Here is a 15,268-nt window from a genome sequence, read left to right on the forward strand (position 1 = left end):
TAGATTCAATTAAACAATACAATTTGATAATGATTATATATGATTATATATTAACGGAACAGTTTAATTGTTTCTGCTTTTATTTAATTCCATAATGTGGTAACAAAAGGCATTAATTTTATATTTGGAAATTGTTATTTCGTCTAAAGTATATAAAATTATTATATAGGAATGCAGCACCGACAACTCATTTAATGCCAACCTTTTTTTTTGTTGTTGTGGGTTTTAATTATGTAGCTAGTGTTAATATTCAATTTTGCGGAGTATTAGGGGTGCAAAAATGGTATCTAACTAAGTACTTACCAATAAGTGGCACATTTGCTCGTGTGTCTTTAAATAACAACAAATAAGGCATAAGTCATATTACTCAATTCAAGATGATAAAAAAGTAAAGCAATTCATTTGCAATCGCCGTGTTTTCTTTGAACAGTCAGGGTTTATTGTTTAATCCCAGACTCGAGGGACAGATGTCATGTCAAAAGAGAAAATTAAATTTCGAAATTATCTTTGGCAAATGCTCTATTATTTAAGGATGGTCTCAGCATGAACTATTACATTACGCAATAAATACTAATAATATTATTAATATTTTGGACCGATAATGTTTAAAATGACACTATCAAGCTCATTTACCTTCCTCTTATAAATAAAAACAAATCTTGAATGAGTTACGAAAACATACTCTAGGAAGATTGGTGACATAGATTTATCTCGAATCAAACAATATTTTGCATTTATCGGGAATGCTAAATTCCAAATTTGGAAATAAGATTCGTTATTATTATTTTTTCACCATCATTATATTGTATAAGCTTACATCGAGTAGGTTGTGCATTAAGTTTAGTTGTAAAATTAATTTTAATTAATTGAATTAGTATTAAGATAGTTTTTGTTTTTTTTTTTTACGGTCTGTAGATAAGGTAACTAATGTTAAATTTTGCTTACAAATAACCATCAGTCAAACTTAAAAACGTTTTGTGTCCAAATACTTAAAATATGTCGCATGAAGGGATATTTCATAGTTGCATCCAACAAGACAGCTCATTGTTAACGGAATTTTAAACGTGTTACTAATGCTGTGTTTTCACGGTCGATTTTATAAATTTTCCGCCTGTCATTTCTATGAGTTCGAAGTCAAAGCTCAGATATGTAGACTACGTTTTAGGAATATATGTTTTGGTTTGTTTGTTTTCTTTCTAAACATTTTGTAATTCATATGTAAAGTTAAACTCAAATTAGTTTGTATTGTAATATATTACGAGTATATATTAATAGTATTATCTTTTCTTTAGTTTTCAGCTTAGTAGATAGAAATAATGATGTTGTTTGTTAAATGAAAAACATGAAACACGTAAAAAGTCTGAGCATAGTTCTTATAATATTTTTCCAACAAAGTATTCTTTGAAAAATATCTCTATTCTTATATAATTTAATCGCATTGTAAAATTTTAAATCTTCATTTAATCACTTCATCTCATTGCATCATATTTTTTAATGTATATACGAGTATATACGTATATATAGGTCTTGATCAATAGGAGAAATTGTTATTTATATTAAATAGTTAAAAAGACGTCGATTCACTAAATAGTTTAAGCTTAATATTTTTTTCAAGAGTGTGTTGCCAATTCTGAGACAGAAAGTGTGTGTTTTTTCGCATCAGAAGTTCTATTTATTACATTCAAAAATAAGATATAAGACACATGAAAAATTATTCAAACATTTACATTACTTGCTTTATTTAATCTTCTATTAAAAAATAACTATTGTGACGTAAGTGTGTTAAAGAAATTAATTCTCACAAATCAATATCAGTATAATTTAAACTTAAATTTCCTCTGATTTGTTTAAATAAAGTGAATAAATGAATATTCTTGTATTAATTATATTTATTTGATATAATTATAAAATAATTATCAATTAATCAGGCATTAGAAAATCAATCCTAAACCTATTAATTTCAATATTACTTTATTTCTTTAAAGAGAGAGTTTTTACGACTGCTTAGTCGAATTTTATACAAAGATGGCTTGACCATGAAGAAAGAAATAAGCTAAAAATATCCACTCCGAAAACATGAATAGTAAAAATTTCCCTGAACCGAACAAAGTCGTAGCTAAAAACAAGTATGTTAATTAATAATTTAAATGAATGAACGAAAATGTTGTCATCGTAATTAAAAAACAGTGTTCACAGTTAAACATAATTTATTTCATATTATTTTAATTATCACAGATCCATTTATTTTAATAGTCATCACGTTAACAAAAATATATAATTATAGTCTAATGTGGTGACGATTTCATACAAAATCATGTTATGTTATATTGATTCTGTACCACTACTAGTATGTTTTAAGAATATTTACAATCTATTACATTATATACATACGGTAAGTAGAAAATTGTATGTGAGTCGTAATTAAAATAGCGTTCAAGCCAAAAATCTTTTCCGACAAAGATACCCATTTCTTACTTTAGACATGTCCAAATCCTCATTGAATTCGTTCAGGTTATTTAATATCCTTGCGAAAAATTCTTAAGATTGGTCGCTACAAACGAATGTGAGACTAAATTTTTGGCTCAAGCACGAGGCAGTGACCGTTTAAGTGAGATAAATGCATTGGACAAATTATTTTGTCTAACAAGAGAACGCTAAAATCTACTTTTCGATAGTTCAAGCTCAGCATAGTGCGTATAAATTTAATTATTGCCAAAATTAACTCTGTGACATCGTTCATTTGGCACGTAGTCTTAAATAATTAAAACTCGATACATCCGAAAAAAAATTAACTCGTAAGCGAAATAAACGTTTACAGAGCGATATATTTTCGATATAATGAACACTCAAACACTTATAAAAATTAACAAAATAACCAACCGCGTACCAACCATAAAACGTTGGAAAATTCTTTAAAAGATATTAGGCACTATTATTGCTACTATAATATAATTTATTCTTCCGCTTATCTACAGCATAGATAGCTCTATACAAAATAAACTACCACGATTTTACAATTTAGACCGGCGGTCTAAGAAACTAACTCTTTCTCTAAATAACATTTAAACTACACAAATTTACCAACAAACGTACGTTAGAAATGCACATTTCTTAACATTCACTCGTATATGCGGAGTTAGGGATTCATAACCAAGAAGGTCTTCCGTGCAATAGATCGGCTGCATCGTGCCTGTCCATTTGACGTAATGCGGCTGCCAGTGAGGCGGTGGCGCCGGGCCCGCGGTCCCGGCACTCCCACAACTCGAGGATAGCCTCAGTGGGCGAGCTCTTTGTGGCGAACCACGTTGTATAACGATCCACTCCCAACCTCGATGCGAGTGCGCGCCAGTCGTTACCGCGGGCGTTCGGTGGATCCAATATAGCGCATAGTTGCCTCTTAACTCGAACGCTCAATTTAAATGGACTCTCTGCACATTCGTTTATGCCAGTTTCGTTAACAGTCACGTTCCTCTTAGCACTACTCTCACTTCCGTCTTCGCTTCGACACATCCTAGATTCCAGGAGGTTCTCTGTTATATTAAAACTCCGTTGAGATTCACGTGGCGATCTACCCCGTGGGGATCGGCTTCGTAAATCGTCTATTGATATTCGGAATGTTTGCTTGTATGATGGATTAGTTCTCTGGCATGCGGAGATGCTAAAATCAATATTGTCACAGTCGTACGTCCGTTCAAGATTGAAAGTACAATGAAGAGCGTTGTAATTCGAGCCCCAGACATGATTGAATGGAATTTCCTGATAACCAATTCCAGGTTTAGCCTTCCACCCGGGACTGAGGTGTTCTAAATTTAAACACAGATTAGATCCGCCATCTTGAAACAAAAGTGTTTTTGTGCGTTCAAGTAGAACTCCGCCTAATTTCTTTTCTTGCTCTTGACAGTAATACGGTGCACATGGCGTATCTTCGAAAACGTACAATCGTATAGTATATTCAGTACAAGAGTCAATTAATGTCGCAGGTGCGTATAATGCTAATTGAAGTGTTTTAACAGCTTTTCCGTTAAAACTTTCACCGACAAGTACAAATGTAGAAAGCATGTCCGTAACAAGGAATATTTTGTCAGTGTCGAGTTGCGTAAAAACTGGTGTATTTATTGTCTCTTGTCCGAGACTTACGACTTTTTTCCATTGAGGTTGGATGTCTGTCTTTGCGTTATTGTGGTCTATAGCGTAAAGGGCAAGATTCCAGAAGCCGTGTTTAAGGCTAGCACAGTGAGGAATTTGAAGGATAACCGACTTATTAAGCTGAAGACGAGGCGGTCCGCATTTAACTACTGGGCTCAGTTGCGTGATACCTGCGGGCAAAAAATTGTTTTAACAAAATGTCTACGATGTTACCGAGGTCGCCCGAGGCTCGCTTGATATAGCGTTGCATAAATTACGCGTTTCGTTTTCATTTTATAATTACATAGAACGCTCAATCGTTTAGACTTCTTTATAGTTAAATCTAGGTTTATTTTTAATAAGAGATCTTATCAAAAAGCAATCTTCAGCGTTCACAGCGTGTCGTTAATATAATGAATAATTCTTTTCGTAAATTTATTTTGCATTTTGTATTTGAAATATAATTAAGAATTAAATCGATAGATTAATTTTGCGCTGATTATTATTGACAGCAAAAATAATTTTACAAACCTTTTCCTAGCTTCAATCTATATCTGTCGTCTTTGACGACAGCGACATATATTTGCTCCCTTCGTCCTCTGTTGAATGCACCCTCTGGTATGGACAAAGCAACGCCAGCTGCTGGTAGTGCTAATCTTGCACCAGAACTCGATACCGATAGTGATTGAGATATCGGTGAGTTCGAGACGAGTTCCGCTAGTTGCAGTGTTACCGATTCGTTTGCTGCATCGTACATAGAACCGGCTGGAACAAGGTCTATTATGAGACAATTGTTGGTCGTCGAATTTCATTTGTGTTTATTTTGATTGTATTCCAACTACATATTTTGTTACTTATTATTTCCTTTAACGGACTCATTGAATGTTTATTTTAGAAAATAATGTTTTCTTCAATAGGATATTTACAAACTAGAATTATTTTACATATTATCCTGTTAAAGTTATGTTAATTGTCAATTAATCAAACACCATGTAGTTTGCGTTTTAGCAAGAAGTTGAGATCCCTATCAAATGAGTTTGAAATACTTACAACTTGTAAAGCAACTGGAGGCTGAATGTTCTGACTCTGTATAAGGCTTGCTATCGTATTCGTCACTGGGACCCTTGCTTGAAGCACATGGAGTTGTTTGATGGTCTACTGGTGATGCGTAACTATAGACAAATGGGAAAAATTGCTTTTAATTTTCCGTTTACATTAGGTTTTAAAGTTTTTATAATTAAAAGTAGTACAATTTACAATAGAAGGCTGTTTTGTCTGTTCTATCTCTTATTGTTTGAGTATTTTATGACTTAATATTATTATTATTTATTAGTTTGTTTTATTAATTCTTATTTTTAATATTTTTTTCAGCTATCGATTTTATTTCAATTATGCATTAGGTATATAGATGAAGGTAATGTTTATAAATAAAAAACATATTTTAACGTACAAATTAAATATATTTGTATATATTAGATACACTAGTAAGCTGTTAATTACCTATTAGTTAAATGTGGAACATCATAATGATGTTCAGTCCTTGGATCTGGTTGTGGATGTTCGTATCTTGGTGGACGGTGTTGCATGAGATCGGGTGCCAATGACAGTGATTGCTTCTCTACAGTTGGGTACATTTCTGGTTGAAAATCTGTGAGAAATGGGTATTGTTATTATTGCGTTTAATTAGATCACCACTTTAAAATGAAGTCATTAAACTGCATTAAAAATGTAATACAAGTTCATCTTCAAGATCAAATTCCGACTCGATTGATAAATCCCATCACTAAATTTCTCACATGAACTTTAAACATTATTTAATAAAGTTGTCTACTGTGGAAGCATTTCGAATGAGGATTTCATGAAAGTTATAAAATAAATTAAATATTGTTCTATATATATATAGCGTTCATATTTGCTTCGTATATGTAAATGTAATTAAAAGATTAAGTGTAACAAGTAAGTACAAAGTAACGGGACGAGTTCCTCTATAATAAATTTAATTTACACTTTAGGTAAGTCCTTATAATACATCGTGGTTCACAAGAGAAACTTAAGATGTTATACAAAGTTTGGCACAAAAGTCTGAGCTTACCAGTCCTGGTCATTGTGTACAGCGAGTGGTCCCGTGTCTTCCTCTGCAATAATTTGTAGACCACAGCTGCGCCAGCAAGGAATACAACCACGGCGACCGCTATTCCGATGTAAAGCGGAATATCGCTATGGGCCGCAACTGTCAAATCGAATTTTAGATTAATAAACTTATAATTCGTTTTGTAATGTTATACTAGTTATTTACAGAATTCATGTTTTTTGTGTGGCATATTTATGACAATCTTCAATATATTTTATTTCAGCATTCTGTATCTTGTTGTATGAATAAAATATTATTGAATTACTGTATTCCTTACTTAGTTAATGGTTGTATGATAAACATAGTTTATTGTAAATAATGAAAGAATTTATATTTCGTTCCTTTTTAAACAAGCCATTAAATTATCGACTAAAATTTAATCTTAATTCGAATTTAGTTTAGAGATCAATTTAATAATTAATAATACTCGAAGAGTTAAAGTAACTCAGGGAAATTAATCCCTCTTAATCCGGACATAGTATTACGATGATATAATAAGCCTGATAAATAATAACTCTCTCGAACAAAAAAATGAAATAAATAAATAAACAGCCTTTGACTAGTTTAAGTGAAGAAAATAACATGAAAGACGAAATCTTCTAGCACTTTGTTCTAATCCGTTTATGTTTGGATTTATTTTAAGAAGATTGAGTTTGTAGCGGTATTTTCACTCACAAAATGTTTTCAAAACTGAACGAATGCAGCATAAATTACGAACTTCGTCGTGAACGTCGCAAACTTTTATTACGACAAAATATTACCGCGTCACTCTGAACAGTGGAAAAGTTGTTTCACCTACAAGAAATTAAAATGATATTTTGACTATAATGAATATACACCTGTACGACGAGCTTCTAACGTACCGGTACGTCCATAAAACGAAATATGGCCGACAAAAATAACGGTGGTGTTCACCGCAGTGGCAGGAATCGTTGCGGCTAGAACATAAGGTGCAGTTTCGTTGTGGTTTAAATTTATAAAACGAAAAATTATAGTGAATTTTTATAGCATTCGAATGGAATAGGCATCGAGTTTCTGGCAATGGGCTTTAATATTATTTATGTCATCGCTTCTCCGAGTTTACGATTGGTCTCGCGGCGCATTTTAACGAGTCATATTTTTTGTGTAATTTGGTGCCGTGAAAAGGACTAAGAATTAAGGGACGTTTTTAGTTAACCATTTTATTGCTTGGAGAATTGCTTTTAAGACGCGCGTGTCCTTTTTGGGTTTGTCGTTTTTAGATGTATACTAGTGTATTCTGTTCACGCATTTGTGACGAGTTTACAAACAAACAACTTTCTTTTATATTCGACCGAGAGATGTTTTGTTGAGTGGAAAATATTTTGTCATTATTTGCAGACAAACGTATAAAATTATAATTAAAAGGATGTACATAAAGTATTTTATGTAATAAAATAATATTATTTCAGTTCACAATATTCACTTGACAAATAGATAATTAATTTATTAGATGATACATTTAGTTTACTTTGAAAGGCGTGTGGTTTGAAGTTTGAATGAGCCCGTATAATCACAAGTATAACGTCTTATATAGCATGGTTAATGAAACATTAAGATGAAAGTACCATAGGATACTGGCCCGTAACTATGCGAAAAGACGTATGCGCCGCTGGTTGGTGGTTAGTAGTAGTTATTGGGTAGTAGGGACATTTCCCTTGAGGGATACGAGTAAATGCATTTTTTTACATCATGATTGTATTTGGCTGAACATTTTAACAGCTTATTTATAAATAAGTTTAAAGAATTAAATGATGGAGGTATTTTAATGCGATCTTAAACCAGTTAAGAGATAGTATTTTTTACAGTCAATACACTTATCGGAACGTTTATTTTTAACAATCTCATTTTAAAATAACCCGAGGCGTAATATACGATTCGATTAAGTTCAATTACAGCGACAGAATTTATAGATTGAAAGAGTTCTTTCCGAAATTATCTCCACAACTAATCAAGAGTTACGACGAGGCAGTCGCATACAATTCCGATAATTATCGTAAGAATTGATAGTTGGATAATTAAAAAGACGATTTTGAGGTTTTAAATTTGTTTTATAAAAGATTGCTTGGTTTTGTTTCTACTATCTGTCTGTCTTGTTTATCTGTCTGTCTGTCTGTTTTGTTTATACTAAGCCTGTCAAAAAACTTAATAATATTAAAGTATTGTTTGTTTATAAATCGACGCAGACGAAACTAAAACTGGTAGATACAGGATCTTAGATGTTACGTTCCTTGGGCCTGATTACACTGACTCACTGATCTTTCACACTGAAACATCTACACAGTATAGCTGTTTGACCGTGGAATAATTGTAAGTGTGTGGTACCATCTAGACTGGCATAAAGCTCTGCCATCAGAGTAATAGTAATATTAATTGACTTTTAACATTAATCGTAGAATATATGTATATATCGCTAGTGAATTAGTAAAAATAAATAAGCGATACTTCTATATTGAATAATAATTTTCAGTTGGATTTTGAGCTTTTATAAAAATGACCAACCGCGTACTGTTCATATAAATAAATATTAACGCAAAAAGTTGTTATGTCGCCTTTGACGTAGTTATTGGTATAGTTCAGAGAATTAATAGCAAAAAACGAGTTCACATTTTCGAATGTAAAATAAATAAAAACACTATTTGCGGCGAAACCATTTTTACTTCACGTTAAAGCTCTTTTTTTTTTTTTGTTTATTATATCCAGAAATGCATAACGCATATTTTATATTACGTTTTGAAATGTTAAATTTGTAGGAATGCATCGTACTTAAATATCATATGTTTTTAATTGTACATATATAATTGAAAACGCATGTTACTGTAACTTAAGAATAGATGGACGAAATATCATCTATGTATTACACAAACAGAACGTAACGTTTACACAAATTGCAATAATCATTCAGAGACATAACACTTCATTTTATTGAACGTAAAAATTAAAGTTTTCGTTTTAGATCAGAATAAGCACTCAAATGACACCAATTATTTGTCAAATAAAGGGCTCATTACGAGGAATGATTCATACGCCATTAATTTAATTTCGATAAACTTTAGTTAAATCTTAAATCACACTAGATTTACTATCAGCTCTGCAATGGACGGAGTTAGAGGTTATTTATTAATGCTACAAGTCTAGGCACTTACATTTAATCTAGACTCGATACAGTAACAATTGTCACCCAGGCCACGTTCGACCTACATCTAAGCACCGAGAGATTGCTTAGTTTAATACATAACATGTCAGTGTTTTTAAATTACCCGTTACATGGAAAATTTAATAAATTCCTGAGGAAACTAATAGACGCGTGAAAAGGTATTTTAACTGTGTGATAAGAAAATGTTTAACAGATGTACAGCACAATCTAATATCAACAATATACATTGGTGTGTCATACATTGTTCCCGAGGTTGGTTTGTATTACAAATGTTGAAAAAGTTAGTTAGTGCTGAGCCTTTTTTGCCGTTTCTTCTCGGTAGAATCTACATTGCGAACCGATAAAATGACGATTCAAAAGTGCTTGTTAAAGCCCACTTGAATATTGTATATTTTGATTTTGATATTGTAATATGAACAAAAGCTACGTGTAATTAAAAAATAAACTTTAATTACATACATTTTATGGCCCAGTGGTTAGAACGCGTGCATCTTATCCGATGATTTCGGGTTCAGACCCAGGCAGGCACCACTGAATTTTCATGTGCTTAATTTGTGTCTATAATCATCTCGTACTCGGCGGTGAAGGAAAACATCGTGAGGAAACCAGCATGTGTCTAATTTTACTAAATTCTGACACATGTGTATCCACCAACCCGCACTGGAGCAGCGTGGAAACTGTTATATTATATGCTCCAAACCTTCTCCTCAAAGGGAGAGGAGGCCTTAGCCCAGCAGTTAGAAATATACAGGCTTAATTACATGCAAATCATTAATTAAAACAAAATAATAGTAGCCTACTTATTAATAATAATATTATTACTATTATTAATTTCTATTTTTTTTACTATAATGCTTAGTCACAAATTAAAATTAAACATTGTCAAATAAGATGGGGTATGAAGTAGTCTTTTTCGAGCAACTTAACATTTAATCGGCGGTCTAGCGAGAAACTTCACCATGTAGTTTTCGTGTCACAAAATTCACTTTCCACTAACATAAGCCGAAAAATTAGGTCCAATCTGAGGCATAAGTAATAAACATATTCTGTAGGAAGAAACTGGAAAGTCACCTCAGAACACGAGTGTGAAATGTTAAATTTGATGAAATATCGACTATTATAATTATTATACAACTCATTAAGATACACGTATAAAAATGGTGTAAACCGTAAGGCCGTGGACTATACTGAGCGATAAAAAATTTACAAACTATGTATATATTTAATACATACATACATAATTATTTAAGTAAAGAACATATGATCTTTAGACTTTAAGTCTATTTGACACTCCTAACTCCCATGATCTTGGGCTCTTGTAAGTATAATAGACCACGAGAAGTAAACTTATACTTGCAGTTTCCGATTTCCCAAAGTCAATATATCCTTCCTGGGGCAACGTATCCGACTTTATAATGCCGTGGATACTTTTACGTTGTTCATAAAACATATTCAGGAATATAAAGCGTAGACTTTTTATAACTTGAAAAATATATTAGTATATTGTAGCTTGAAGTGTCTTTGTACTCCTTGGTAGAATGTATTCTCAAATGGAAGATGCTTTACATTTAAATTATTATGACTTAAAAGTTCTTATAATAGTTTACTTAAATATATTATATTTTGAATTTGTCATGGGAAGAGCATGTTCTTCTCTCATCTCTGAGTTCTTCATTTAGTTTTCAGTTTGTGTTTTTTTTTAATGACAGAGGTAGGGGACGGGCGATCTGGCCACCTGATCGTAAGTCGCCCCCGCATATAGACATTAGCGCTGTAAGAATTATAATAATAATAATAAATATTGGACAACATCACATACATTACTCTGATCCCAATGTAAGTAGCTAAAGCACTTGTGTTATGAAAATTCAGAAGTAACGACGGTACCACAAACACCCAGACCCAAGAAAACATAGAAAACTAATGAACTCTTTCTACATCGACTCAGCCGGGTATCGAGCCCGGAACCTCGGAGTGACGTATCCATGAAAACTGGTGTGCACACTATTCGACCACGGAGGTAGTCAATTATTATCAATTATTCCTTACATCGCCAATACAACACCAACCTTAGGAACTAAGATGTTATGTCCTTTGTGAATAGTTACACTGGGCCACTAACCATTCAAACCAGAACATAACAATACTGAGTACTGTTGTTTGGCGGAAAAAAATCTTATGAGTGTCTGGTACCCAGGCGGGGTATACGAAACTCTACGACCAAGTAAGGTATTATATATAAAATGGTGTTATTGAGCTCTTGTTTTAAACGACAATAAAGTGTATTCGTACGTCAAACGCCAAAAGCTCTTTACTCATATCTCATACGACAAAATCCTGCGCTCTCATTTTGCCGAACTAGGACACGTTCTATCTAAATGTCTAAATGTCATTTCTTATGTCAGGAAATGGAACTTGAAAACTTATTACATACATTTAGAACATTATCAGCCTTAGAGGAATATTTGTATTATATCTCTCATAGTGACAATATAGGTCGGGTAAATCTTAATCGATAGTTGTGGGTCTAAATTCCAGCAAGTACTATAAAATTTTCAAGTACTTAATTTTTGTGTATGTGTTACGTGCTTAGAATTAAAGCTGGGACATATGATGTATCCACCAACCCATATTGGGAAAGCGTTGGTTCGAAACGTTCTTGAAAAGATAGGCACAGCTGTGGGATATTTTTAGGTTGTTCTCTATTTAAAAACTCCAAGAAAATCTATCTACTCTTTTATTTTCCTTACGACAAATTATTTGCTTATATTTTATTCGCTATAAAATGTAATGAACCGAAGTTTAATCTCGAGCTCAAATATTTGTGTATCGAGACTTATATCACTGGTTCGACAATAACAGGATTTAGTATCTCTCAATCAGAATAACAATAACTGTCGGCTACTTCTATTAAAATGGAAAAGGTATCGGTTTCGTAAAATAATATCACAGTGCTATTAATATTTACTACTGTAATATCTTTGACGTGATTACAATAAAATTCCAATTGAGCCACGATAAGGGATTGTAAATCAAATTCAGTATAAAAGAGAATTATTCGTTTCCTTAGACTTTTCGTCTTTACATCTGTACAGTTTTATGTGTGTGTGTGTTGTGTGTTTGTACTTGGTTGTTGGGCTTTGTGTAAGTTCATCTGGATAGGTACCACCCACACATCACATAATTACAGGCAGAATGGATGTAACTTAGTTCCGGAGGTTTGTGGCGTATTAACTGTGCAACGAATAGTTAATATTACAGTTTTATTTCTTACAGAGTTAATGTCTATGTGACTATTAGCTAACATTTTATACAAAAATAAAATTTTCGAATTTACCTCAGAAATAATCAAAAGTTTCTGATAAGAAACACAATTGAAAATGTATAAGTCCATCCGATTCAAAACACGGCAGACAAACACAGATAAAATGTATTGTTTATTCCTGATATTATATATTTAACATCGTTTGCCTTGACCATCCGTCGAATCCTTAGTGTTAATATTATTATAAACACCAAAATAAAAAAAAAAATCAAATACACTACTTTATAACAATACAAGTCTAAGTATTTAAATTAAATGTAAACGATTTTTATATCATAATATTAACCTAACAAGTGTCCACACTTTAATCATTATCCATAAATCTCGAACATAAACAAGTTCCGCGGTTCCATAAGTTTTATGGCGGCTCATATTTATTACTATAAATTATCCATCCGCTACTCGACTAGCTATAACTAAAATATCGTAAAACCTTGACGACACCAGATTTAATTTGCGTGATACGTGCTATCCGATTAATCCTTTGCAGGTTTAAGCTGAGAGAAGTGTATTGAACACGTGCAGGCCTTTATGACCCATCACAATAATGATGTTTACGATGAACATTTTGTTGGAGGCAGATAGTATTCTCACTATGATAAAAATATGTCATGGGCTTTGAAATCAAAATATTGATCACAAAAACAATTTTGTAAATATTATTTTCTATCTTTATTTTATGTGCTGCGATAATGGTTTGTAATATTTATGTTTCAAGAAAAATGATTGTCAATATAAAGTCAATATAAAACAGTCGGGGTATAATGCACCCCGCTGATCTAGCCAAGGGTTACGTTGAAATTTGTACACTGTGTAAACATTTGTCAGTGCCAGCCGTATATCCGAGTCCACTGCAGAGAGATTTGAGATACTGAATCCAATCGAAATCTACGAACCCTTGTCGCTTAGCCATAACGTGGTAGGAGGCCATTCTGAATTAAATTCTCGACCTCAGCTGTGCATCGAAATATAGTCCTATTGCCGTTGAGTATAATGGTTATTACAGCACGTAATGGTCAGAGGATATGTGAATGCAGTTTGCGATCTCCCGCTGAGCCCTCTCGACGAAATCACAACAAATCATTTACGGAACCCACCTCCAGTAATGAGAATTGCATCGCGTACATCCCTTTACTTATTTCGTTTGTATTGAAAAAAAACCTAGCGATTCAATTTATTTCAACTCCAAACAAATGAAGACGTACCTTTCGGTAAAATATTTAGTTTATCCCTACATTTAGTTTAAGGATATCAGTTAAATACACATACCTGTACAATAAAATTATTGATTATACATTTTCGGAATTCTTAATAATTTATCATATTAATTTGCTACTAAACTAATTAAAAAATGTAGTTTGTATTTTGTAAGTAAGATGGCATGGAGATTTGGACGCGTGTCAGTCTAAGATGCAGCATATGACATCTCATTTATTAAAACCGATAAGTAGGTACTGCTAAAATCATAATGCTTTTTACCCCACTAAGTCGGGTAAAAAGAAAATTATGGTTTCCCATGTCTATAGATAAACTGCTCTGTCACTCGGTAATAATACAAAAAAAAGATTTACAAGCGTAGAATTTACATTTGAAAAACTCACATGACATAAACTTAGAATAAAAAATTTACGCCGAACATAAATGATAAAAAATATACGAATTCGACAATAAATCACCGACAACAGATTAACAAAACACTTAAAAAGCGGTAAGATGGAGCATTAACAATTCAAATGTCTTCAAAGCACCTTCGCATGCCTAAGCGAACGTTTCGTGAAACAAACGGGCCACTATTCTAATGTTTAGGCAACAAAAGATGAAAAGAGGCTATAAAATTTCACCATTTCCCCTTTGTATGTAGGCAATTAGGCTAATGAAGAGGGCGCTCGCCAGTGCAAATGAATGAGTCTTTTCCACGGTCTTCGCATTCAGCGGTTTACCTTTCATGTGGGCAATTTACTGATGCTCCACTGTTGCTTTACTTGAATTAGTTAGAGCTGCGTCATGAGATCCTACTGACCGCTTTATGCTTTTCACGAATAAAAATTTAATTAAAGCAACCCTATTTAGATTATTAGCGCTTTTATACGTTCTGTTATAAGGTTTTTAGTAGGAATATTTTAATAAGCAGCTTTTTTAACTTCGATATTATATTTAATTTTTTTATTAACAATTTTATAAATATAAATACTAATCATTGTTATATAATATATTAACAAAGGAGAATCCTTCGGCATCTATTGTATAGTTAGCCCAGATTAACTATGCTTCGTCCAAATTTTAACTGTTAAAAGCTTTTTAGCTTTGTGAATGCTGAAACGTATTGAACATAAACAGATGATCATTTTTATAGCACCAACATTTTAGTAGGAAATGATTTTTTTGAATACTTAATAGAAGTAACTAAATTCAAATGAAATATAAAAAATACAATATGATAAATAAATTGATAAAGAAAATGATTTAGGAAAGACGAAAATCATAAGACCAATAAATAACAACGAATCTGTAT

At 32.4% G+C, this 15,268-nt stretch overlaps 1 protein-coding gene across 2 annotated transcripts in view; it reads right to left on the reverse strand.

Annotated features, from left to right (window-relative positions):
* Nucleotides 1-2,189: 2,189 nt before the first annotated feature.
* The window catches only part of LOC113396356 (netrin receptor UNC5C-like), a 64,157-nt gene continuing 51,078 nt past the window's right edge, over nt 2,190-15,268 (reverse strand). For both annotated transcript variants that reach the window (XM_026634262.2, XM_026634261.2), the window contains 5 exons: nt 6,218-6,355; nt 5,626-5,773; nt 5,176-5,297; nt 4,657-4,890; nt 2,190-4,316 (listed from right to left, as the gene is read on the reverse strand). In XM_026634262.2, the coding sequence (XP_026490047.2) occupies nt 3,145-4,316; nt 4,657-4,890; nt 5,176-5,297; nt 5,626-5,773; nt 6,218-6,355 (1,814 nt within the window). In that variant the 3' untranslated portion in view covers nt 2,190-3,144. The remainder of the gene's footprint in view (nt 4,317-4,656; nt 4,891-5,175; nt 5,298-5,625; nt 5,774-6,217; nt 6,356-15,268) is intronic.

This window comes from Vanessa tameamea, chromosome 6 (genome assembly GCF_037043105.1).
Source record: "Vanessa tameamea isolate UH-Manoa-2023 chromosome 6, ilVanTame1 primary haplotype, whole genome shotgun sequence".
NCBI classification, from domain to species: domain Eukaryota; kingdom Metazoa; phylum Arthropoda; class Insecta; order Lepidoptera; family Nymphalidae; genus Vanessa; species Vanessa tameamea.